At 46.5% G+C, this 27,680-nt stretch overlaps 1 protein-coding gene across 1 annotated transcript; it reads right to left on the reverse strand.

Annotated features, from left to right (window-relative positions):
- CDH5 (cadherin 5) lies at positions 1-27,680 on the reverse strand. Its single transcript, XM_023556528.2, has 11 exons — positions 27,458-27,680; positions 18,012-18,300; positions 16,679-16,795; positions 15,588-15,752; positions 14,387-14,574; positions 13,933-14,183; positions 10,068-10,210; positions 8,569-8,693; positions 8,140-8,248; positions 5,187-5,432; positions 1-4,820 (listed from the first exon to the last, which is right to left on the reverse strand). Exons 1-11 carry the CDS (start codon positions 27,662-27,664, stop codon positions 4,306-4,308), a joined length of 2,355 nt encoding a protein of 784 aa, XP_023412296.2. The 5' UTR covers positions 27,665-27,680; the 3' UTR covers positions 1-4,305.

Genomic DNA, 27,680 nt, shown 5'->3' on the forward strand with positions numbered 1-27,680 from the left:
AAGCAAATGAGGTGCTTGTGGCCCACCAAGGGGATTCGATAGCTTGCTAATAATGTAAATAAGGTGCATGGCACCCTCATCGGGGTAGGAACATGCAAATAAGATGCATGGAACTCTAAGGAGGAGATTGGTCAGTTTTGCCATCCTGTTAGACTTAAAATGAGCCATCCTAGCTAGAGGCAGGAAGGGAGGATTTCACCACCACCAAGAAAGAAAAGCCAGGAGTGGCGTGCATCCTTTGGACCTAGGCTCCTTGTGCTGAGAAGATCCTGGAATCAGGAGATGGAGAGAGAGAGCTGTAACACTGAAGATGGTGAGAAGTGGTGGCAGGAGACTGGCAGATGGTACGGAAGGCTTCCCTGACCATGGAGTGAGAAAGCTGAGGGCTTTTGGGCCAGAGACTTGATGGCAGGGTATGGTGCCTCTGGGCACCTGGTAGAGCTAGCTTTGCTGACCCACAGAGCTAGAGCTGAGTGCCTTCTGGCCAAGGCTTCCTGGTGGAGAGGGGTGCCTTGGGGCACTTATCAGTAGAGCTAAAAGAGCTTTGTTTAACACTTGCCTGAGCAGGGCAGAGGCCAAGGGGCTAGAGAGAGGTGTGCCTGTGGATATGGCTTAGAAGAGGCTGTCCTGATTGAAGAACTGTATCCTGAGCATTCCCGAACCTGAATTATAACCTGTTACTTCCCTAATAAACCCTGTAATTTTAAGTATTATCTGTGAGTTCTGTGTGGCCACTACAAGAAGTTACTGAACCCAGCAGAGAAGTGGAGAGTACTGTGGGAGGGATGATTGATGGGAGTATTGGTAAAAAGGTTGGAGGGTGGAGGCATGTCTGACCTTGGCCTCATAGGAATCAGCCTTGGGCTGTTGATCTTTAGTCTCCTTCTCTCTCATGAAGTTACAGGAGGTCAGATACCCCTACCATGTCATTTTTACAATAGTGTACATAACCTTTGCTCCTACATAGTTTCATGCCCTCCTGTCTTTTTTGTGCTATTATTGTCATATATATTACACCTTTACACAATCGAAAATGAGGTAAGACATATAGAAAACAAATACAAAATGGCAGACGTAAGTCCTAACTTATTGTAATTACATTAAATGTAAAAGGATTAAACACTCCGATCAAAAGTCAGAAGTTGGTAGAATGGATAAAAAACCGTGATCCAACTATATTCAGTCTACAAAAGACACACTTTATATTCACAACACAAATATGTTGAAAGTAAAAGGATGGAAAAAGGCATGTGTATAGTAACCAAAATAGAGCTGTAGTGACTATACTAATATCAGACAAAATAGACTTTAGGATAAAAATTGTTATTAGAGACAAAGAAGTACCTATTATAGTGCTAAAAGTGTTAATCATCAAGAAGATATAACAATTATAAACCTATATTCCCCTAACAACAGAGTTCCAAAGTGCATGAAGCAAAAACTGACAGAATTGAAGGGAGAAATAGATAATTCAACAGTAATAATCAGAGACTCCAATATCCCACTTTCAACAATGGATAGAATGAGACAGAAAATCAATGAGGAAATAGAAGACTTCAACACTATAAACTAACTAGATCTAACAGACATCAATAGAATATTCTACTTGGTAACAGTGGAATACATATTCTTTCTCAAGTGCACATGGAACATTCTCCAGGATAGACCATACGTTAGCCCATAAAACAAGTCTCAATAAATTTAAAATGACTGAAATCATATAATGTTCTCTAACGATAAGAGAATAAACTTAGAAATCAATAGAAGGAAATCTGTAAAATTCACAAATACGTGGAAATTAAACAACATATTCCTAAATAACCAACGAGTCACAAAAAGGAAAAAAAAAATCACAAGGGAAATAAGAACAAAAATTAGAATTGAGACAAACTGACCCAAGAGCTCCAAGAAGCAGTTTGTCTAGACCGCAGTTTGTACAGTATCATTCTCCGAGGACACTGTCCAGGACATCCTGCTGGCAGAGGTCAAGGAGCACAGGCCTTGCTGAAGTGGGATCCATCCTTCCAGTCCTCAATTCAAGACCCAGGTCTGGCAAGGAGGTACTTTCTTCTCATTTTGAATGTGAGGTTTTCCAGGAAGGACTCCAATGTTGGGGTCCACATACCTCAAAAAGCTGCCAGTTAGTGAATCACTGTTGTCAATCATAAGTTGGAGGTTGATTTCCTCCCTCATGTATCTCATCCTGCTGGTTCCTTATTTGGCAAATGTGAACATATTGTGGCTCCAGCTTCCAGAGGTCCTGCCTGCTGTGTAGGGTAGGAGTTGTGTGTTGGGGGGTACTGTACAGAGGCTGGGTGAAGGCATGGGGCTCTGGCAGGACAGGGGGCTAGACTAGGTGTCCCTCTTGACTTTTTGCTCCATTCTCTTTTCTGTATTGACTGTGGAACCTTGACTGCAAATGTCCCTTTGCCCTCTTGGTTCCTTTGATGATGGTGGTGGTGGCGTGAGCCCCTGTGTGTGTTTTACATGAGCTCTCAGTTCTGTGATGCTTTAGTTTAATGACCCAGAAATGGAAGAATTCCAAGATATTTCTTTATTTAGGTATAAAAACAAAACAGAACAGTACATCCCATGCACCAGTGTGGCCAATATATAGCCGTTATCTCTACAGCAATTAGTACAATGATAGGAAATAGGAAGTTACAGGAATTTGTTTATCCAACTAAAAAACCCTGAATTAAAACTGCCAACCTAAATAGCAACCTGTTTATTATGCAAAAAACCCCACTTATTCTATGTTTGTGAGAACTAGAAACTTGTAAGTATTATTAGTAAAAAACATCATTATGAAAAACTAGTTACTGGTTAAAAAAAAAAAAAGGACAGTGTTAATCTACAATTCCTGCCAGTGTGAAGGGCCTGATCGGGCAGGGCCCAGAGCAGAAGTCTTGGTCCATGGCAAAGGGTGAGCTGGAGACATTGCTTCCTCCCTTGGCTCCTCTTCACTGATTGACACCACTTTGCCAAGGCATGTTTGCAGTGGAATGATCCATATGTGGCTGAAGGTAGGAGATGCATGGGTGACCCAAGTGCTTGCACAAGGCAGGGGCGGCATCTTCCGTAGCATGTGGGGCCTGAGTGATGGGCCCTGCTGGGATTTCCTGAGATGTGGCAACAAAAAGGTGCAAAGGGAGATGACTTGTCCTGCAGCTGTGTTGGGGCTTGGACATTGGCAAGAGTTGCTGTGGGCCACAACCTGGGTGCCTCTAAGTCAAGAGAAAAGGAGGAGACAAACACACACACACAGCCAGAGAGACAAGGAGACAGAGAACCAAAGGCACAGAGGCAGGGAGAGGAGCTGTGGGAGGCAGAGAACTGACAATGCAAAGGGAAGGACAGGAAGAGATAACCAGCTAAAACGCAGAGAGAAGGTGAGAGAGAGGAGGGAGAGAGAAAGACGGAGGAATGGTGACTGGGCAAGGCAGAGATGGGGAAAGGTCACCTGCTCCAGGAATATCTGCTTCACCTCACAGGCAAACCTGGAGGGGTGGTGATGAGGGTCAAATGGGGACCCAGCTACTCTAGGCCCTCTCCAGAGGAGCTGGGTGTAGAGGTGGCCGGGTGGCCCACACCCTGTGATCTGTCACACTTAGTTTCCACTGTCCCCTCCAGGATGAATTCACAGTTGCTTCAAAGCTCAACAAGCCATTTCCCTGAATTGGGTTGAACAGTTCAATACTCAGTATAGCACAGTTCCAACGTGAGGTCACCTCAGGTCTGGAGGTAAGGAGCTGCCAAATGGTCCCTTCCTTCCTCTGGACAGGCCTGGGAAGGGGAAGCGTAAGGCTGGGGCTCCTGAGAGCAGGTGTGATAGGCAGTCCCAGTCTCCCCTGGACCTGGGCTTCAGAGAGTCTTGCCCCCCCGCCCCGCCCCCCGTCAGGCTGTCCAGTCCTTTGTTTCCAGACAGACAGGCACCAGGAGTGTACTGGCCTTACCCGGGGCTCGGGGATCACTGCAGTCGGGCCCAAGCTGCTTTGCATTGCAGCCCTGAGGAGCCAGAGAAAGTCTGCGTTAGATTCGTGGTGGGGGCAACATGGTCGTGGAGATGTCCGAGCCCAGTGAGAACACTAAACCGGCATTTCCAGCATTTAGGGGGTAGCAATCACCGAAGCACCTTCTGGACGCTTCAGGGGCCTGGATTTTGCTATTCAGGGGTAGCCCGGAATCCATGAGGAAGGGGTGCTGGACCTGGTCTCAGTGTCACTGTTCCAGAACTCGGTGCCTGGTGTCCGGCTGGCTTGGGCTGCAGCCGTTTGGGTCCCCAGGCCCAGAAGGCCAGCCCCCCTAATACAGCGGTTCCTCCCGGGGGTCCGAGCCATACAGCTCGGCCAGCATCTTGAACCGGGGTCCCCAGTCATTGAGGAAGTCATAGTCGACGTCAGAGGCGGACGAGTCGGTACTCAAGGAGCTGAGCGACTCGGCGATGGACTCGGCGCCCTCGTAGCCGTAAATGTGCAGCGTGTCGTAGGGGGGCCCGGCGCCGTCGTGGTCCGCCTCGTCCTTCTTCACCTCGATCATGGCCGCCATCTCGCCGGGCGCGCTGTGCATGCCGGGCCCCCGCCGCGGCGGCTTCTGCACCTGCGCATAGTGCGGCGGGCGCGTGTCGGGCGTGCGCGGGGGCTGGGCCCCGCCGCGGCGCACCGAGTTGAGCACTGACACGTCGTAGCTGGTGGTGTCCATCTCGCCGCCGCCCTCCTCGTCGTAGGTGACCAGCTGCTCGTGGATCTCAGGCAAGCTCTTGCCGTGGGCGCGGGCCTGCTTCCGGAGCCGCCGGCGCAGGAAGATGAGGAGGGTGATCACTGCCGGCAGCAGAGCGAGAATCACACAAGGCTTAACCCTCCGAGCCCCACCTGCCGCCTCCCTGCCTCCCTTGGAATTCTCGGGCCATCACAGACTCCCAGTGACACCTCCCTGACCTGATCACACAGAACGTTTGGCTTAGTTCAACCATCTGGTGGGTCACCCGCCCCCACCCCAGCTCCTGGAACAGAGACACCCAGGGAGGTGGAGCTCACACCCCCGTATTCTACAGGCCCAGAGTGGGGCGCTGGCCCAGGGCTGCACAGCGGCTGGAGGCAGCGTTGGACCTGGATCTCTGGCCTCTCCTCCTCCCGGTGAAGCCCCCTTGGTGCCTCCTCCCCTCCCCCGCTATGCCCACCACTGACCAGTTACGGTGAGGATGCAGAGGAAGATGGCTACCAGCGCCTGGATGCTGACGCCCACCTGGGGTGTCGCCTCCTCACAGAAGGTGATCTCGCCACGCTCATTGCACTTGCACACCGCCACAGTCAACGTGCTGGTGCCGGTGAGGCTGGGCGTTCCATTGTCCGAGATGAGCACAGGCAGGAAGTGGACCTTGACACGCTCCCGGTCAAACTGCCCGTACTTGACCGTGATGTTGGCTGTGTTGTCTGGAAACACCAAAGCCACAGAGTCAGGCTCTGCCAGTAGTACCTGCTCCCTCAGCTACAGACAGCAGAGCCTGCCTCCTCCAGAGAGCCCTTCCCAACTGCGCCAGCTCATGTGCAGCCTGGACTGCTTCTCTGTCCTTGGCATCATCTTCCTCAGGTTTCAGCCATTTGAGCTCAGACCTATTGCCCAATAGAGGGAATAATCTGGGCAGCTGCTTTGATCCAGCCTTTAAAAATGGCTGGCTAGTGGAGTGCAGACCTCAAATTCTCCTAAAAAGACCAGACTTAATGGTCTGACTGAGACTGGAAGGACCCCGGAGGTCATGGTCTCCAGACTTTCTGTTAGTCCAAGAAAGGAACCATTCCCAAAGCCGACTCTTCAGACGGATTGGACTGGACTATAGGGTCGCTATGAGTCGGAATGGACTCGATGGTAGTGGGTTTGGTTTTTGGTTATAGGATAGAAAATGATACTGCTGAGGAGTGAGCTTCTTGTATCAAGTAGACACATGAGACTATGTGGGCAGCTCCTGTCTGGAGGGGAGATGAGAAAGCAGAAGGGGACAGAAGCTGGCTGAATGGACACAGAAATACACGGTGGAGAGAAGGAGTATGCTGTCTCCTTAGGGGGGAGAGCAACTGGGAGTATATAGCAAGGTGTATATAAATTTTTGTATGAGAAACTGACTTGATTTATAAACTCTCACCTAAAGCACAATAAAAATTAAAAAAAAAAAGAAAGAAAGTAATACAGTCTTCAAGACAAAACAAAAAAAGTCTGGCTAGAATGTAAAATCCTTGCTTTCTGTTTCTCTGGGCAACCAATAGGCTGGGCTCCTTCTCTTACCCTAATCCCACTCCAATGACAGGGACTTTCTCTTTTGACTCAATATTGTTTCAAGCTTCGTGAGCAATTAGGGGGAAAATAAAGTTTTAAAAAGTCTTAACTTTTAAGGGTGTTTCTGCTATCGCTGAAAATCCATCATTACAAAAGCGTTTTACAACAGTAAAAATGATGCACATGCTTTCTGGGGTACTGCGAGAATGGTTTCGTGTGTAGCTGAAGGTATTCTGGGCAGGCTGGAAAGGGGAATGTGCTTTAGCCCAAATATTGCCACCCCCTTTCCTGTCTCCAGCTCCAATCTGTGTCTAATACAGAGGTTTCTTAAACATGCTGATGATTAGACTCCTACCTGTTCTCCCCCAAGTGCACACGCACACACACACACACACACACATACATCTGAATCAGTGGCCCTAGACTAAGGGCCAGGCAATCTGCATTTTACAGGCTCCCAGGAGGTTCTGACACCCATAGTCAGAGGACAGGTGGGTCCAGGGAATCCCTGCTCCAGGATTTATCTAGCCACACAGGGTCAGCACACTCAGGAAGCCAACAGAAAGCAAAGAAGGCCATTTTTTTTTTAAAGATTTCCAATGAAAGCCAATTCCATTTCATTATTAAGTAGCCATGTCTTATAATTGAAGGTAAATAATATGGCCACTGGCACTTTATGGGCGAAATTAAAGATTTTGACATGTAGTACATTCGAAATTTAAATGAGACTTGGACATGGCTTGCTCTGGGATCAACAAGCTTGTCTCCTGGTCACACACGGGCTGTCTGTGGGATGGCACTTAAGCTTTCTACCGTACTGAAAAACCCCTTATGAGTGGGCTTGAGGTGGACGTTGGAGGTGGGGTGACAGGTATTTTTGCTATTAAAAGCAGCAAACGTTGACTGGTCTGTTATTGTCAACACAACATGGCCTCATTCCCCATTTCACACACAGTGGGCTCCTTAAAGATGGGTCTGTGTCTGATCCCCTGAGTCTGTTCCAGAGAGCTGACACAGAGCTCCCTAGCCTGGGTCCTTCACTCCCTGGGTCTCAGGGACGGTAACCCCCAGCTGGCCCTCAAAGGTGGCAATTGCTGCTTCAGTACAGTGGTCCTCATCAACCACAGTTTTGCCAATAGGAACAAAGAGGGATTCTGCCCTGTGCTGGGTGAAAGGATCGCTCCATCCAGACCCATGTGAAGTAAATTTTCTCTCTTTTACTGAGGGGGCTGCAGAGGCAAGCATCGAAGCCTGTCTACTTTGGGCTGGAATGCAATCAACTCAGCATCATCATTCTAGTGAGCACATACTAACTAGGAGCTCTGATTGGCTGCTAATGACATCATAGGAATCTCTGGGCTGTGACTGGTGGACCAGATCCTGTTCCGGGGCCACCTGGTGGTAGATAGTTATTGTAGCTAAATTAAAACAGAGTGTATCCTGGGCATTTAAGATTTCATATTTTTTAGTTTTGACTCTTTGGAAGTGACTGCAAAGGTCCATGTTATAGGGTAGTTGGCAATTTTAGTGAGGCACAGAAATCCTGGCGTGGGAAGGAGCCCCTTGGCTAGCGCATGAACTGAGCTGACTGCCAGCTCCCATACCTACTCTCTGTTCCTCACCGATATGAGCATCTTATGGGGGAATAGCTGGCCATGTGGACTTGGCAATTTGGCCAGGGTGGTGCTGACCATTGGATAGACCAGAAAAGTCGGTGACAGGAGCTGTATGAAATTTCCCGTAACTTGTAAATCTCGTTGATGGCCTGCCCTCAGCTTGTTAGTTTGGTCCTTTAACCTAGGGCTTCAAGACTCAAATAGCCCCACCCCTGACCCTGCTAAGCACCCGGTTGACTGCTTTGATGCATACCCCGATTATCCATAAGAGTGAAGTTGCTGTCTTCAGTGCTCAGGGAGAATCTGAACCTCACATCCGACGGGGTTATGTCCTTATCTATTGCTGAAATCCGCACGACCAGCTGGAGTGAGGAAAGAGGGGGACTGTCAGTGGTGGCTGGGGAGGTGATGGAGATTTGGGGTTTAATCCTGACTGTGGCTAAACCTTTAACACTAACCTAAGAAATCTCCACAAAGCCACTGTTTCCCCACTTGACTCTCCACAAATTCCAAGTCTTAGTTTTTCCATCTGTAACAATGGGATAATGCTACTTTCCCTCAAGGCTGTTGTGCAGGTTACATTAAATGCAGTGAAACCCCAGCTGACTGTGGGTGGGAGCGACTGCCCCTCAGCATGCTGTAGGGTGGCACTGCCTCACCCTCCCGCCCCGGTCAGACTCACCTGGCCTGGGGCAGCGTTCTCACACACTTTAGGCTCATAGGGCTGGGCAAACTCTGGGGCATTGTCGTTCTCATCCAGGACTTCAATGTGGACCTGCACAATGGATTCCTTGCCCGTGGGGGTCCCTGCATGGGAAAAGATTTGTGAGCAAAGTGGGTTCAGCAGATGCCAACCCTGAGGGTGGAGGGTATATGGACTGGAGTCCAGGGGTGCTGCCTGGTGGACGCCTGGAAGAGAGGCCAGGGATGGTGCTCGAGTGAAAGGGGTGCAGAAGAGTAAGAGGTCAAGTTTCATGTGCAAGGGTGTTCACTGAAGCATTGCTTGTAAAAATTAAAAAGGTAAACAACCTATGTGAAGCTGGGTTAACAAATTATGCCTCTTCAGAGGGTGGAATATTTGTGGCCATTTACAATGCCCATATGAAGATATTTTTAAATGTAATGAAAAACAGTTTAATAACATGGAAAAATGGTATAGGATAACATTAAATAAAAATTCAGGATATGATGTTTTATACAAATATTATGATCTCACTTATGTAAAAATATATATAGGAAAAAATACACTAAAATGCTAACAGTGGGATTATGGGGGGATAATTCTTTTTTTTTTTCTGGTTTCTAAAATAAGCAGTTACTACTTGTACAGTTAAAAAAAGTCTATGGGTAAGATTAGGCAGGGAAGAAAGGGTCACAGACTGATCTGGAAAACACCAGGAGTCCCTCAAGGTTGGGCACAGCTGTCATGTTGGGGGAAGTGAGTTTGGGTGGCCCAGCAGGAGGCATGGGCTCTCCAGGGTAGCACCAGTAAGGCCTTGGCCAAGTCACTCCCTCTCTGGGCCCTGGTGGTCTTCTAGGTAAAGTGGGAATATTAGCCCTTCTCCCAGAAGGTTGTTGGGGTTTTCTCATATTGGTAAAGGATGCCAAACTTCAACACGTGCCCTCCCCTCTGGCATAAGTTATACCAATTTTTGAAGAACCTAACAGTCTCAGAGTTGGAAGCTGCTTCAGATATTGAATTCAGTGCTAACTATTGCATAAACACCCCCCAAAGCAGCATTAACTAGATATCCCTGATAAGAGGAATCATGGGGTACTTGCAAAATGACATTCCTTGGTACCATCTCTGGCTCATGGAACAAGAACCTCCACGGAGGGGCCTGAGAAGCCTTAATAATGCCTTAGGTGATTATCATCACAGGAACATTTGATCAGCCCTCTTTATAACAATGCTTCTCAAACTATAATGTGCATGAGATTCTGATTCAGACTAGGGGCGGGGCCTGAGCTTCTGCACTTCTAACAATGTCTCAGGTGATGTAGATGGTGCTGGTTCAAGGACCACACTTGGGGATGGAGGTTCTATAGCATCTCAGCCAAGTGGTGATTCAGCAGGTGCTTAACCATACTTCTAGGGACTGAAATGACGATGATGCCAGTTTTGTAAGAATGATGGAGGAGGAGAAAAGCCCAGGTCCCTTGACAGATGGGGTCACTCACCACTAGAATCCAGTTCTTTGGCCTCCACAGTCAGGTTATACCAGGGGTAGATTTCTCTGTCTAGTTCTTTCTCATTGTAAATGTTCCCCAGTTTGCTTACTCGGAAGAACTGGCCCTTGTCACTGGTCCTTCGGATGGAGTATCTGCCAGGGGAGAGAGTTTCATGGTTTTCTATTGTCCTTTGCAGGGTTCAAACTCCTCAGCATGACAGAAAAGCCCTTCTGGATCTGTTCCCTGCACCCTTCTCTGTCCTCCTCCCCCACTGCTTGCCCACTGCACTCTACCACCTAGTACAGTGAGTGAACCTATATTAGCACAGAGGGATTCAAGGGTAGATAATCCTTTTGATTTTGGCAATGTTGCCATCACTGGACTGAAGGTGGTACCTGAGGTTCCATCTATAGTACTTTTAGAGCTGAGGCAGGTGACACCATAATCAACTAATACCACAGCTGGGATTAGTTTATGTGATTAATGAAAAGAGCTAGGAAGAAATAAAAAAGGAACTGGAAAAGGTGAGAAGCTATTGAAAGAGACTTATATTTGTGAAGTAAAATTTGAAAAGTTTTTCTAAAAATCAGGAAAAAAGTTATGAAGAGATGAAAAAGAGAGAGGAAAATAAACACACACACACACGGTAGAAAAACAGTTGCTACTACTGAGGAAAATTTCAGAACAAATAGAACAGAAGGAAAAAAAAAAGATATAATAAAAGAAAACTTTCCTGAGCTGAAGAAAGATCCAAGTCTACATATTAAAAGACCTCAGTCTATATCAGGCATAACTTTAAAAGAGATGCATATTTAGGCATACCTTAACGAAACTTTTGAATTTCAAGACTATGTGAAGAAAGCGAAAAGAATCCATAGAAAAATGAATTCCTTACTTCAAAAAAGAGAAATCAGGCTTGCCTCAGATGTCCCCACAAAATTAAATGCTAGAAGGCATTGACAGTATTTTTGAAGGGAAGTAGCTGGTATCTAAGGACTATATGAGCACATATAGATGTTATTAATATAAGAAGGCAAAAGAACTAAGGTATTTGTAGATATATAAGAGCAAGGAAGTATATCACTCACAAAGATGGATCCTGAAAAAAAATTTTTGGGAACTTAATCCACCTAACTGACAAATGTGTCAGTATAAAAACCTGGTTTTGGAGGAATTAAATTTAACCTATAGATTTATCATAAATAAGAAAGCAGTGGTGATTTCATTTGTGCGTGTGTGTGTCATATTAACCGATAACCTGTTGCTGTCAAGTCGATTCTGACTCATAGTGCCCCTACAGGGCAGAGTAGAACTGCCCCACAGGTTTTTCAAGGAGCACCTGGTAGATTTGAGCTGTTGACATCTTGGCTAGCAGCTCTAGCTCTTAACCATATGCCACCAGGGTTTCCGTGTGTAGTATTTGTAACTAGAAAATACAAGTTTAGGAAAAAAAATTAATTTTACAGGTAGAAGTAAATCTTGCTGGTAGAAGTAAAAATAGATGTACTCTATCCAAATATCTAGGAGAAAAACATGAAAAAAAAATGAACTGTGTAGCAAAGATGGGCAGGGGGGAGCAGGGGAAGAAAACAGTCATTAAGTTTGAGAAATAAAAAAGGCATAACAAGACAGAAGAAATAAGATCAAACATATCGTTTATGATGAAAAGTGTAAATAGGTTAAACACAAAGCATTTCAGGTTGGATTAAAAAGCAAAACCCAGCTACATTCTATTTTCAAGGGACACCTTAATGCCAAATGATCTAGAAAAGTTAAAAATAAAGGTTGGAAAATTTGTATCAGGCAAACATGAGTAACACGAAAACAGGAGTGGCGAAATGAGTATCATGCAACATGGAATTGAAGACAAAATGTTTAAATGGAAAAAATTGGGTAATTTTTTAATGGATAAAAGTTACAAGCCTCAATGAAGGTAGAATAAACCTTTGTTAACTGGATATATATTACAAAAGCTTAGATAGTCTAGGAAAAAAATGGATGCAAATATATTACGTCAAAGATAGACGTTAAAGCAAAACAAAATTACCCCACCATTTGGAAATGAAGAAAAACAAAATGAAACAAAAAACCCCAAAACCAAAACAAAACCCAAATCATCCTGCTAAATAAATCCTTGGATCTAATATTAAACAAAAATAATTATAGACTATTTACAATACAGTTACAATGAAAACAGCAGTCCCCAGATTTATGGGATGTGGCCAAAATGGAGGGACACATTTTGTACCTTAATAGGAAGAACTAACAAAAAGTATTAACTCCTCCAAAATTGATGCATAAAGTAAACACAATTCTCATTAGAATTTGACTGTTTTAAAACTGGGTAGGATAATTTTAGAGTTCATATTAATGAATGTATGTTTGAGAATGGACAAAAAATAAATAACAAACAAAAAATAGCGAGGGAAGGACTTGTCTTACACATTCTCAGATTCAGTGTAAAGCTACTACAGTAAAATAGAATGGCTTTGCTATAGATCGATAGACTAGAGAATTCAGAAATAGATTCAAGTAGATACAGGAACTTAGTGTACAGCAAAGGTGGGAAAATGATGGCTTACCTAATAAATGGTGCTAGCACAGATAATCTGGGTGGCACAAGTGGTTTGGGACCTCCGACCACCGTGAGCAGATAGGTAGGAATCCGTTTGGATGCAGATGGAGGAGTCATATATTCAAAGGTCCCTGGGACGCAAACAGTTTGCGCTCGACTACTAACGGAAAGGTGGGTGGTTTGAACACACCCAGTGGAGCCCCAGGAGAAAGGCCTGGAAATCTGCTTTTGCAAAGATGACAGCCAAGAAAACCCTGTGGGGCAGTTCTACTCTGTAAAACATGGGATTGCCATGAGTTGGAATCAACTTGGCGGCAATGGGTTTTTGGGTTATCAAATACTACCCACTGCCGTTCAGTGGATTCCGACTCATAGTGACCCTATAGGACAGAGTAGAACTGCCCCAAAGGGGTTCCAAGGCTGTAAATCTTTACGGAAGCAGGCCGCCACATCTTTCTCCCATGGGGTGGCTGGTGGGTTTGAACCGCTGACCTTTTGGTTAGCAGCCGACTGCTTTCACCACTGTACCACCAGGGCTCCTAGCAAATATTATGGGGTTCTAAAAAGTATGACTTAGAACTGTATTTTTTTTGTCCCAGAGGGTAGGGAAGGGGAGTCTAGTTAGGACAGAAGAGCAAGTAGGGAAATGGGTATGGTATGATACGAAGAATTCGAAAAACAAAAACTGCAAACTAAGCAAGCAAACAAGCAAGCAACCGTCTAACCAACCAACCAACCAACCAACCAACCAAACAATAACAACAACAATCTGCTACAAATGTCTCTACATGTTTGTGTAGGGCTGACGAAAGGCGTGATAGGAACACAGCAGCCTATTAACATCATGACAGGACCACAGAAACTACTAAACAAGCATTATCTGGCGGGGAAGGGGAGGGCTTTACTGATGTTTTCTTTACAGATCTGTGTAAAATGAACACTTCTTACTTTTGTGCTTTTGGAAAGACAAATTTAATAAAATATTTATAATGAAGGGGCTTCAAGTATGACATATGATTGGTTGTTTCCTTGCCTGTCAGATCTCACTAGATGGGGCAGGTGGGAGTCGTGGCCCCAAGAACAGAGCCTTCAGGGTATAGCAGGCGACAGGTTGGCTGGTGGTCCCTGGAAGGCACAGGGACAGGACAAGCTCCCCCCTGGCCAGTGGCTCTGGTCCAGCCTGTGCTGCTTCGCCTGTGATTACCAGGAGAAGCCAGCTTTCCTCTCCGAGCCTGTCTCAGTCCAGCAGGGATAACAACAGCAGTGCCAGGATTGTCATGTCACCACGAACACCCTTACCCAATGCTGTGCCGAGCCGAGTCAGGGTCCGTGGCCATCACTGAGCCGATCTGACGTTTCTTCTGGTTCTCCTGCAGGGAGAAGTGGTAGAAGGGCTTGTGGAAGACGGGAGGCTCATCCACATCGGTGACATTGATGGTGATGCGGGCGATGCTTCTGGTGGGGCTGCTGCTCAGGTAGCGGAGGTTGACGGTGGGGTCTGTGGCCTCGATGGTGAAGCTGTATTGTGGGATGCGCTCATAGTCTAGGGGCTGCAGGGGGGAAAGATTATGGTGAGCCTAAGACACTGACTCTCTCCCCTGGCCTGGCTCCAGGATCCCAGTCTCCATGGGCACAAGCCCATCTCTGAGCTGACCCAGGGTGTGCACTTTCAATGGGGAGCATCCCCTGGATGGGCCCTGTGGATGCTGGGAGCCTTGAACCACGTTTGATATTATCGCTGCAGGCTACAGACCTTCATGGGCTTGATGATGCCCTCATTGCGGGTGGGGTCCGTCTCGATGGTGAAGGTGTCCCTGTACTCGCCCTGCACGATGCTGTACTTGGTCATCCGGTTCTGGGGCTCATCTGGGTCCTCAACAAACACAGAGCCCAGGGGGCTGCCTACGCGGATGTCTTCAGGCACGGCAAATGTGTATTTGTCTGATGCAGATAGGTCACCCCAAAAGGCATTGAGTTAATGAGACAGACAAGGTGACTGTCCCCTCATATTATTCTAATACTTTTTGACACAGCTAATGGGCACAGTAAAATAATGATGATGGTGATAATAACAATAACAATAGCAGTAGTAACAATAATAGTACCCCTGGCTACTATTCTGGACCCTAAGGCAAAGAGGTTCTGCTCTGTCCATCCATCCCTCCCTCCATGCAACCAACAAGTAGTTACTGAACACCCACTGTATGCCAGGCATTTTGGTAGGGACTAGACCAAACCCAGGGCTGTCAAGTCGATTCCGACTCATAGTGACCCTATAGGACAGAGTAGAACTGCCCCACAGAGTTTCCAAGGAGCGCCTGGCAGATTCAAACTGCCATCCGTTTGGTTCGCAGCCGCAGCACTTAACCACTACACCACCAGGGTTTCCGCTAGGGAATAGAGGGTCAATCAAACAAGGAGAGAAGCCTTCCTTTAGGGAGGTTGCATATGTCCAACTAGGCCACTAGAGGGTGCAAGTTAGCTGAGCCATGGCTTTCCATCCCAGGGCACCCAAGACCTGTGAAAAGGTTTTATCCTACATTTTTGGGGGGGGCGGGGAGGGGGGAGATGAGAACCAGTCTGCATGTGGGCCCAGGCTCAGCCCAGGCTCTGGAGGTGGAGCTTTGCTGTGACCCAGTTCATTGGCTCATGGGAATTTTCTAGCTAGAGCCTGGATCTGATCCCACAGAATCTGGGTGAGACTGCTCCTACCTGGTAGTTGGGCTCTGGGCACAGTGGGGCATAGAGTAGGGAGGGTGCTTCTCCTCTGGGCTGTGACGGGTCATGGCAGGGGCAGTTGGGAAAGCCTTGGGGATGTGTTGGGAGGATGGGGAGCAGGGTCCCTTCCTGCACCAGAAGACTTCCCTGGGCCTTAGACCCACCCTGGGGGTGGAGAGGGCCCCAAGTCATAGAGTCCCCCCACCTAGGGCCCAGGGTAGGGGGGAGGAGCTCACCCCGGGTGAAGATGGGGAAGTTGTCGTTGACATCTTGCAGAGTGACCAGCACAGTGGCTGTGCCTGACTCCCCCTGTTTGCCCCGGGCATCTCGTGCCTCCACCACGATCTCGTATTTGCCCTGTGTCTCTCGGTCCAAATTTGTGGTTTTCGTGAAAATGAGTCCTGCAGAAAGTGTCCCAGGAGGACCCATATTACCCATGGAATTAAAAAAAAACATAGATGCCTGGGACCCGCCCCCCCCACCCGAGAACCAGACTTAAGAACTCCCCAGGTGTTTCTAATGTGCAGTCAGGGCTGAGACCACTGGTCTAAACCCACCACCTCCGTGCCCTGCACTGATGGGCCCAAGCTGGCCAAATGGTTCAGTCCAAGCCTGGTCCTAGCCACCTGGAGCATTGTGTTGAGAAAGCTCATGAGGCCACATCTCGTCTCAGGGTGAAAGAGCGCTGTGATGGATTAGTGATGTCTGCCTTGGTGCACTATAGGATAACGGTGGTATCTGTGGTATGTATTTGACAGTATGTCCAGGTCTGCCCAATTGGACTTCTGTCTTGCTCTCAAGAGTCACTCCTTACAGTTTTCTGTTAAGCCACATTGATTGGACAATTATTACGAGCCAAGGTCCCTCCATACGTTATCTATCAAACTTCACAGCTACCACGCAAGATAAATATAAACACATTCATTTTCTAGGTGAGAGAACTAAGATTCATAGGAGCTAATGGACTTGCCTGAGGTCTCTAGTGTTGGTGAGCAGCAGAGCTGGGTATGGAAACCAGGTCTGTCTGTACCAGGACCAGAGCTGCTAACAGCATTCTCTACTGCCTCTCTTATCACTGCTTGGGTAATAAGATCCTGATTTTGTCCCCTGGACTTGAGTCCATGTCTTGGGCACCTATCTGCTTCCTTCTCCTCCCACCAGCCACCTTGTCTTAATGCTTGACCCTGACAACGCCATGGGGCAGTATTTCCCAGTGGTTAGCAAACCTTTTAGAAGCCAGGTATCACCTGCCAGACTGGACTGCCCTCAGCACCTGCACCTGGAATGCCCCCTGCCCCCTGCCCCCAGGAGGGTTAGTCACACAGACCAGAACCATCGATGCCAAATTTGTCATCTCCTTTCCGGACTTGATACACGATAGAGGTGTGGTCTGCCACTGTGGGGTCATCTGCGTCCACTGCTGTCACATGAATGACTGAGGTTCCTGCAGAGAGAAATCCCCCGGGGTGCTACCTTGTGACTGCCAGTCCCGCACCCAATTCCTGGATAAGAACAGATAGGGCTGAGGCTGTTCCTGCCCCCCTGGGCCCCAAGGGAGAAAAGACTGCTTTCTTTTCTGAGGAGACTGTACCAGGGATCACACGCTTCAGTCGGGGGTGGGGGGCAGCCCTGTCAGCCTTGAAGGGGGCCAAGAAAACAGGTGGTTTGCATCTATGGGGAAACTGAAGGAGGGGGCAGGTGGTTGGGGTCATGAGGAGAAACTGAAGGTATAATGGGCTGTTTCTTCTCGGTTCTGGAAGGTTGAATACAAGGTAATGGGGAGATACTTCCGAAGTGGTAGGCATCACATCTTTCATTCCCTTCAACTCCAGGGCCCTTATACTTAATAGGGAGGTCTGGTCCCAGGGCCCTTTCCAGGGACCCTGGGATGAAGGGATGAGGAGGGCACCCCTTTTCTGACATCCCCCAGAGGCTAGGGGAGGGCTGAGAAAGAAGTAGTGACAACCCGAGGCCCGGGACTAGGCTGGTGACATACTCTAGGGCAAGGGCTCTGGCTGCTCATACCTGTCCCCCCTCCCCCTGCATGCCCCTTAGAGATGGCCTTTCTTGCCTTGGTGGCAGGGCTTGATACTTTTCAAGTGCAAAGGTTACGCTCTTGGCATGCCAGTCCTGAGGGTCAAAAGAAGCGGGTGGGGTTCGCCCCAAGAGTTATGAGACATGGTGCCTCTCTGATGGTCAGGGCTTGGCCTGGGGCTGGGGACAAATTCAGACTGCAGACCAGGATCAGCTCTTAGTCAATAATAAGGGTCATCAGGTCTTAGTCTGAAATAAGAGTCAAAGGTCAGCCTGTGCTCAGAATCAGGGCTCACACTCACCAGGGTCATGACTCAGTCCATGACCAGGATCAGGGCTCAGTCTCTGTGTAGGGTAAGGTTCAGTCTATGACTAGGGCTAGGGCTCAGTCTAGGTCTAGTATCAGGGCTCAATCTATGACTAGGTTCAAGGCTCTGGGGCTAGGTCAGAGTTTAGTCTAGGGCCCAGAGTTTCTTTTAAGTCATATAAACTGGCAATATGGGCATTAAAACCACTGCCCTGGTCTGAACTCAATGAATTCCAATTTCAGGCAGTTGCTGATGTGAGAGGTGCCTCCAGGTTGGGAATGAGGGAGGGAGGAAGGAAAGGGACAGGTGGGCACATACCTGCAGGTGACATCTCAGGCACAGACGCATTGAATAATTGGCGTGTGAAAACGGGCAAGTTGTCGTTCACGTCATGGACTTTGATGGTGAAGCTGGAAGGAGGCTCCAGGTCCTTACTGGTGTCCTTGTCCACAATGAAGGCGGTGAGGCGGTACTCAGACTTCTTCTCCCGGTCCAGCCTCTCCCAGGCATACACGTCCCCGGTATCCTCATTGACTTTAAAGATCTTACCCGCCGACTCTCCTTTGAGTAGGTACTTGGCATTCTTGCGGTTCACGCTTGACTTGATCTAGGAAGGAAGGGGCGCTGTGAGCTGGAAATGGGAAGTGGTGGCTGGGTGTGTGTGTGTGCGTGTGCACACATGTGTGTAGGCATGTCTGTGTACATGTATGCGTGCAGATGTGCGCATGTGTGCACGTGTGTGAGCTTGACAGAAGACCCTAAATGTGACACTGCAGGGTTTTTTTTTTTAATGAATAAACTTTATTTTTTAGAGCAGTTTTAGGTTTATGGAAAAATTGAGCAGAAAGTGCAGAAGGCTCCTAAATACCCCCTCTCCTCTTACTGCAGTTTCTCCTATTATCAACGTCTTGCATTAATGTGGGTCGTTTGTTACAACCGATGAGCCCACATTGATACATTATTAGTGACTGAAGTCCCTAGTTTCCATTAGCGTCCAGCCCTATGGATTGTACAGTCGTGTGGGTTTTGACAAATGCACAACGCCCTGTGTCCGCCATTACAGGATCGTGCAAATAGTTTCACTGACGAGAACCTCTGGCTGATCAGGAGTGAGTTGTTTTGGCCTGGTCGCCGCAAACACCACATTACCGTGAGTTGCCTGGCACAGTGCCCCAGTGTGCCTACAATAGTGTCTGGAGAATCGTAAGTGCTCAGGAATCATTTTCTGCCTTTTTATTTTATTTTTTATTCAACTTTAGATGAAGGTTTACAGAACAAACTAGTTTCTCATCAAACAGTTAGTATATGCATTGTTGTATGACATTGGTTAACAACCCCATGACATGTCAGCACTCTCCCTTCTCAATCCTGGGTTCCCTATTACCAGCTTTCCTGTTCCCTCCTACTTTCCAGTCCCTGCCCCAGGGCTGATGCATGGCTTTAGTCTTGTTTTGTTCCATGGGCCTGTTCAATCTTTGGCTAAAGGATGAACCTCAGGAGTGGTCTCATTACTGAGCTGAAAGCATGTCCGGGGTCCATACTCTCAGGGTTTCTCCAGTCTCTGTCAGGCCAGTAAGTCTGGTTTTTCTTTTTGAGTTAGAATTTTGTTCTACATTTTTTCCAGCTCTGTCCAGGACCTTCTGTTGTGAGCCCTGTCAGAGCAGTCAGTGGTGGTAGCTGGGCACCATCTCGTCGTACTGGCTCAGTCTGGTGGAGGCCATGGTGGACGTGGTCCTTTAGTCCTTTGGACTAATCTTTCCCTTGTGTCTTTAGTTTTCTTCATTCTTCCTTGCTCCTGAAGGGGTGAGAACAGTGAAGTGTCCTGGATGGCCGCTCACAGGCTTTTAAGACCCCAGATGCTGCTCAACAAAGTGGAATGTAGAACATTTTCATTATAAACTGTGTTATGCCAGTTGGGCTAGATGTTCCCTGAGACCATGGTTCCCACAGCCCTCAGCCCAGCAATTTGGTCCCTCAGGGAGTTTGGGTGTGTCTATGGAGCTACCGTAGCCTGCCTTGTACAGACTGTGTTGGCTTCCCCAGTATTGTGTACCATCTTACCCTTTACCAAAGTTACCACTTATCTATTATCTATTAAGTGCTTTTCCATCCCCACCCCTCCCCACTCTCATAACCATCAAAGATTGTTTCTTTTTGTATATAAACCTTTTTATGAGTTTTTACAGTAGTGGTCTCATATGGTATTTGCCCTTTTGTGATTGACTTATTTTACTCTGCATAGGAAATATTTTTTTAGTGAAAGAATGTACTTGGTGCCACTGGAAGGCAGGGGTTTTGCAGCAGAAAAGCCTGGGTATTTTTGACCGTTTTAAGTCACTTAACTTCTCTGAATTGTTGTTACCTCATCTGTAAAATAGAGATAATATTGCCTCTGATGAGCAGAACAGCATTTTTGAAAGAGAGTTCTAGGAAAAGACCAGTCTCTTTCAATGTTCCACATGAATGTGGACTGGGTCAGTGCAGCTGGCTTGTACTGGGTTGGCTTGCAAGAGCCAACTTAAATTTTCAAGAACTTTTGTGAGCTGTTTGTTAAACATAGCCATAATGAAAGATTAAATTACATAAACTTACAGTTAAATGAAACATATTAAAAACAAAGGTACAAAGACAAACAAACAAAAAAAAAGATTAACTTCTGAGACTGCTATGTACAATCAAAATTCTCATGGGATTTGGTTGCTTGGTTTGGAGGTTTAGGGTCATGGTTTCACGGACATTCAAGTTAATTGGCCTAATAACGGGGTTAGTGCTTCTGTTCTACTTCCCAGTTCTTTGTGTAGGGCCTGGGGTCTTAAAAGCTTGCAAGCAGCCATCCAAGGCAGGACAATTGGTTTCTATTCTCCTGGAGTAACAGAGGAAGAAGGAGAGTCAGGAATAGGAGGAGGAGATGGAATGTGTGGCTAATTGCCTCCATGAACAACTGCCTCCTTTGCCATGAGGTCAGAAGAACTGGATGGTGCCCAGCTACCATTACTGAACATTTTGAACCAAGATTGTGTAGAAGGGAGAAAATGCAGACCAGAATTTCAAATTCTCATAGACTCCAGACTTGCTGGAACCATGGAGGGTAGACGAACCCCTGAAACTATTGCCCTGAGATAATCTTTAAACATTCAACCAAAAATACTCCCTGAAGCCTTCTTAAAACCAAACAATGCTTTAGCTAAACTAGTAAAAAATGTCTGCCTTGAGTGCTATGCTCTTCTAAGAACTATCTATATGGAATCAAAGCAACAACAGCAACTCAAAAGATTAGGTAGAAATTTTAGGGGGCAGTGAATTTATGTTAATGGGAGAGGAACAGCTCAGAAAAGGAGGGTGAGAATGGTTGTACAACTCCGAGAGTGTAATCAATGTTCCTGAATTGTACATATAAAAATGATTGAATTGGTGTACATTTTGCTGTGTATATTTTCAACAATGACAGAAAAAAAAATAAAGGTAATGTATGCTCAAAATTCTTTACTTCCTAGTTATTTTACAAGTTTACTTTCTTTATGCTCCTGAGGTTATTCATGTCTATTGTATCCGTATCAGTGACATCAGTTGGAAGCTTGAAATCAGACATGGTGGGAGTATTCACACCATGGAAATCGGCAAAAACTACAAATCAAGGCTTTTCCCAGTGGAGAGCCGGTTGTCAAATATTTATCAGCAAATCACTGATTTTGGTCAATTTAGATTTGGAATGGTACGTAATCTGTCCTTTTCTTGGAGATCGGCTATGTGTAGTTCTGAGAAAAGAACTCCAATGACCTTTTTTTAACTCAGACTTCCCATACTTATTGTACTATGGAATCCTTTTTCTTTGTAACAGGTACTATTAGTGTTACGTTATTTGGAAAATTGTGTGAAGCAATTTGCATGGAATAGGCTCGCAATAAATGCTATTATTTATTAATGCTAGATCCACAGCTTACAGGGTATTAGAAGGTTAGAATTGCTGAACATCCCTTGTGTAGAATCTGAGAATCAGAGAATATTAGGAACGTAAGTGGGAAGTGGTAGAATTCTCACTTGCGGTGCAGGAGACCCAGGTTGGATTCCTGGCCAATGTATCTCACGTGCAGCCACAACCCGTCTGTCGGTGGAGGCTGGTGTGTTGCTAGGATGCTGAGCAGGTTTCAGTGGAGCTTCTAGACTAACGTGGACTAGGAAGAAAAGCCTGGTGATCTACTTCCGAAAATCAGCCAGTGAAAACTCTATGAGATCACAATGGTCTGATCTGCAACGGATCAGGGGAATGACACAGGACCAGGCAGCATTTGATTCCATTGTGCATGGGGTCTTCATGAGCCAGGGGCTGACTGTATGGCAGCTAACAATAACGAGAAGATAATAGTATATCATGCACGTAAAATAGTATGCTCATAGAATGTTAGAATGCCTGAATGATATAATTAAATTCACTTCAACAAAAATAAATTTCATGCCTACAAGATGACAGGCCCCACTCCAAGCGCTGGGAACAGAGACAGCACAGACCCCGTTATTGCTCTCACAACCTATATTTGAAGCCTCAGGGTCTGAGACTCCGAGGAAGGGCAGCATTTAAGGGTGAGATGGAGCAAGAGCCTTGAGCGAGGTATCTGTTGAGGGCACTTCGAGGCTGGAAGAGAACCGGGAGAGAGTGGGGTCTCAGGAGAGAAGTGGGTGGAGGAGTGGAGCCAGGGAGTGAGGACCCCCACCCATGAAAGAGTGGGAGAGAGGGGGCAGCAGTTGGAGGTGGCCAAGCACCCTGGAGCAGGGCTGTGTTGTGTGGGGGCAGGTGGTCGTGAAGATGTCTCGAGGCCCCATGGTCAGGATATATGATGGCCAGCTGGATGGGAGGCAAGAAGGAAGGAGAGAGTTGGGGCAATGAACCTGTGGCCTAGGGGCATGGTGGGGACCCTGGAAAGTGGGACAGGCTGGAGTCATATGTGGCCACTGGGAGTTAGAATAAGATGGTGGTTTTCAAACTTGGTTCTGGGTAGGCAGGCACCTTCAGATCCACGTGGACAGGGGTGGTGACGGGGAGCAAGGCAGTTTGATCTGTTTTACTAGAGTTCTGCATAAAATTTCATTTGAATATAAGTTTCTGCTCTCCTTTCTTCCTATTTTTTTTTTAATGTCACTTTTTTTGGGGGGGGTTTATAATGGGACATAACGTCTTAATGCCAAAAGCCACAATGACCCACATTTGTGGATTTGGAAGCCTCCTCAGGTCTGCTCCCATTGTCCATCCAGGTCTGTAAACAAAGGCTCAGGGCTCTGGCCTCGATAAACGGGGACTTCTTCCCTCACATTACATCCTTGGGATTTAGAGGTGACCCTCGAAGTCCTGTCCTTGCCTCTCCCAGGCCCCCATGCCTCCCCAGGGTGGGGACTGCTTGTGGCTCCTCTATCCCCAACCCCAGGCCCGTATCGCGTGCCAAGCAAATGCTGCTGATGGGTGACGCCAGTCCTGACGCTCTTCCGGCTGCTCTAGATCCTAGGGCGAGCCTTCCTGAGGCTGCCTGGCAGGGCTGCACATGTCGCAGGTGCCTCCGCTTTCCTCTGACTCTCGCTGACTCACTCCCAGTTTTCCCTGGGGCCGGCCGTTCTCTATGAGGTTGAGTCATGGCACAGTTATTCCGTTAGGAGGGATGTAGGTGTGCTGATGACCTTTTCCTCTATGACATAGAGTTCACATTCATGTCGGGGGTCAGGAATCCTTGGTTCTCCTAGGGCTCTGTCCTGGTACCACTGTGTGTCCCTGGGCAAGAGTCTTCCCCTCTCTGGACCTGGGTTTCTGACTGGCCTTGTTGAAGGGTTTAAATTTTCCAGTCATTCCTGGGAGGATCCAGGGGCACAGTGAGCTGGCTGTGGGTGGGGCTGTGAGTGGAGATTCCTGGCTAGTCCTTCCTTCCATGATGTTTCTGGTACTGAAACAAGACTGGACCCTCCCCTCAAAGGGTCCTCTTTAGCCTATGACCAGAGGACTCCCCCATCACCACTAGCTGTTTGTGGGATTCTTTGTCCGATGTGTGCTTGTCCTTCTAGACCAAGGTTGTCAAACTATTTGTGTAAAGGGCTGGAGAGTAGATATTTTTGACTTTTCAGGCCATAGGGTCTTTATCACAGCTACTTAACTCTGCTTAATAGCACAAAAGCACCAAAGACAATTTGTAAATGAATGGGTGTTGCTGTGTTCCAATAAAATTTTATTTACAAAACCAGGTGGTGGACTGTATTTGGCCCAAAGGTCTTAGTTTGCTGAACCCTGTGCTCTAGACCACAAGCTCCATGGGGGCAGGGACCATGCCTGTCGTTGTTCACTATTGTCTCCCAGTACCCAGCACGACGCTTAGCACTGTGCTTCCTCTTACCAGCATTGATACATTTTCTCTTGTAGCTGACATTTAGATTCCAAGAAGCTGACCTGATGAGATTTTGATGCCCTTGAAAGAGACTTTCTCCTTACTGAAAACTCTCAAAATACCTATTACATCTACATTCCACCACTAGGGGTATTTCTTTAACTCAGGATAGTTTTTTTTTTTTTTTTTTTTTTAAGTATCTATCACACAACCTTTGCTAATTCAACTTTTAACAGGTGTGCAACTTACTGACAGCAATTCCAGTAATTGGCTGTGCAATACCCTCAGTCAATGTAATTTTTCCATCACCGCTAACCCCACTTTTCTCTCTTCCTCCTACTGCTGGTAACCACTAATAAATTTTCATCTGTATACATTTGCCTTTTCTTGTCTTTTTGTATAAGTGAGCTCAAACAATATTTGTCCTTTTGTGATTGGCTTATTTCACTCAGCATAATATCTTTAAGTTCCATCCATAGTGTAGTATGTATCAAGATTTCAGTTCTCCTACTGGCTGAGCAGTATTCCACTGTATATATGTACCACATTTTGTTTATCTACTCGTTTTTTGGAGTATTTAGGTCTTTTCCACCTTTCACTATTGTGAATAGTGTTGCAGGGAACACTGGTGTATAAGTCTCTTTTTGAGTCTCTGCGTTCAAGTCTTTTGGGTGTATACCTAGGAGTGGAGTTGCTGGGGCATATGGTAGTACTATTTTTAGTTTTTTGAGGAACCACCACTGTTTTACACAACAGCTGTACCATTTTGCATTCCTACAAGCAATGGATGGCAGAGGTTTTTTTGGTTTACAAGCAATGGATAAGGGTTACAATCTTCCCACATCGTTGTCAACATTTGTTATTTTCTGTTTTTTTGCCTCAGCCTTCCTAAACCCAAACAACCAAACTCACTGTGAGTTGATTGCAATGAGTAGAATTGTCCCCTGGGACTTCCAAGGAACTGCTGGTGGATTTGAACTTTTGCCCTTTTGGTTAGCAGCTGAGCTTTTAACTACTGTACTGCTGCGGAGGTTCCCTTAGCCATCCTAACCAAAAAACCCAGTGCCATCCTAGTGGGAGTGAAATGGTATCTCATTGTGGTTTTGATTTGCATCTCTCTGATGGCTAATGGGAGCTGACTGCTAACCAAAAGGTCAGCAGTTCGAATCCACCAGCCACTCCTTGGAAAGCTTATGGGGCAGTTCTACTCTGTCCTATAGGATCATTATGAGTTGGAATACACTCGATGGCAATTTTTTTTTTTTTTGACGGATGGTTAATGACGCTGAGCATCTTTTCATGTGTTTGGTGAGCATTTGGAAGCCCTGATGACGTATGATTAAGTGCTATGGCTGCTAACCAAAAGGTCAGCAGTTCAAATCCACCAGGTGCTCCTTGGAAACTCTATGGGGCAGTTCTACTATGTCCTGTAGGGTCGCTATGAGTCAGAGCTGACTTGACGGCAAGGGGTTGGTGGTCATTTGAATGTCCTCTTTGGTGAAATGTCTATTCAAGTCCTTTGCCCATTTTATGATTGGGTTATTTGCCTTTTTGTTGTTAAGTTGTTGAACTTTTATATATATTTTGGTTATTATATTCTTGTTGGGTATATGGTTTTGAAAGATATTCTCCCAGTTGGTAACTTGTCTCTTCACTTTTTTGATAAAGTCTTTTGATGAACAAAAGTTTTTAATTTTTATGAGGTCCCATTTAATTGTCTTTTACTATTTGTGCTTTTGTTATTATATTAGATAATCCATTGTTGAAACCTGGGCCTGACAACATTGCCCTTCCTTGTTCTTCTAAGAATTTTATGGTTTTAGTTTGTACATTTAGGTCCTTAATCCAGTTTGAATTTGTTTTCGTGTGTGGTATGAGCCATGGATCCTGTTTCATTTTTCTGCATGTGGAAATTCAATTTTCCTAGCACCATTTATTGAAGAGACTCTTCTTTTCCCATCAAATGGACTTAGCACCCTTGATACAAATAGATGCGTGGGTCTATTTCTGGACTGTCAGTTATATTCCATTGGTCTATGTTTTAATCACTGTAGCGGTATACTATGTTTTAAAATCAGAAAGTGTGAGTCCTCCTACTTTGTTCTTCTCTTTCAATATTGTTTTAGCTATTTGGGGCCCCTTGCCATTCAATATAAAGTTGAGGATTGGTTTTTCTATTTCTGCCAAGAAGGATGTTGGAATTTTAATCGAGATTGTGTTGAATCTATAGATCGCTTTGGGTAGTACTGACAATTAATATTAAGTCTTCCAATCCATGAATATCTTTCCATTTATTTAAGTCTTTTTTAATCTCTTTCAGCAGTATTTTATAGTTTTTATTATACAAGGACTTAGGAAATTTTGACATCAATAACAGTTTGACGCAGTAAGACAGTTTGATAGTCACTCAGATTAGCTCCAAGTTCTAGGAAGGTGGGCTTGGGGTGGACAAGTTTAAAGGGGGATAAAATTAGGGTTAGAGCCTTAGGCACTGGCCTGAAGGTCAGGCTTGGGTCAGTAGCTTGTTGTGGGCTTTCTGGAATCTGGGGAACCGTGTAGGGTCACAGGGAACCAGAGAGAGATCATCTGAGAGAAAGGGGTTTTTGAAGAGTTTAGAGGCCTAGAGCAAGAGTAGGCAAACTACAGCCTGGATAATTAGCTTTGTCACCAGCACAATTGTGTAGGAGGTTTCCCGGGCTTTACCTACTGTATGGGGCTTACTGTATCTCTGATAGCTCTGGATGGAAAAACCTAATGGCAGCCTTTACTGCTTCTGTCTCAAGTCCTCAACTCCCAGGCCAGGCTTGTCTCCTTAGCCTATGCAAGGGGTAACCCTTCTACTAGCAATCTCTAGTCAACAGATGAAGGTCTAGGAGAAAATGAACCACAGTGTTCACCATCACTACCACCATCACCACTATCACCACCATCACCTCCACAATCACCATCACCATCATCACACCCATCACCACCATCACTACTCCCATCACCATCACCACCACCACCTCCATGATCACCATCACTATCACCATCATCACACACATGACCACCATCACTACTCCCATCACTATCACCACCACCACCACCACATCCATCACTACCACCACCATTACCACCTTTATGATCACCATCACCAACCACACCCGTGACTACCATCAACGCCACTACCATCACCACCATCATCACCACTGCCTTCCCCTTTTTTATCACAACCACCACCACCTCCACCTCCACCATCGCATCTACCGTCATCATCATCTCAAGCATTATTACCACCACCCCACAACCATCATCTCCACTCTTACCACCACTGTCTTTACCATTATTATCACCACCAGCATCGTTACTACTGTCACTATGGGCTGGCTGCTGGGAACCTCTCTTGCTCTGGATCTTGAGCCTTACCTTGCCCACATGATGGGGGAGCAGGGAGGTTTTCTCTTCATCAATATGCATCTCGTTCCAAATCCAGTCTCTCTTCTGGCGCCGGTGGGAGGGCAGCATGCTGCGGGTATCTAGCTGGGTGGGGTTAGCACCTGTGGCTGCTATAGCTGCTGCCAGCAGGCCCAGGCAAGTGCCCAACATGGTGACCAGCAGTCTGAGCGTCTGCATCTTCCCAGAGGGACAG

Source organism: Loxodonta africana, chromosome 21 (assembly GCF_030014295.1).
Source record: "Loxodonta africana isolate mLoxAfr1 chromosome 21, mLoxAfr1.hap2, whole genome shotgun sequence".
Lineage (NCBI taxonomy): Eukaryota > Metazoa > Chordata > Mammalia > Proboscidea > Elephantidae > Loxodonta > Loxodonta africana.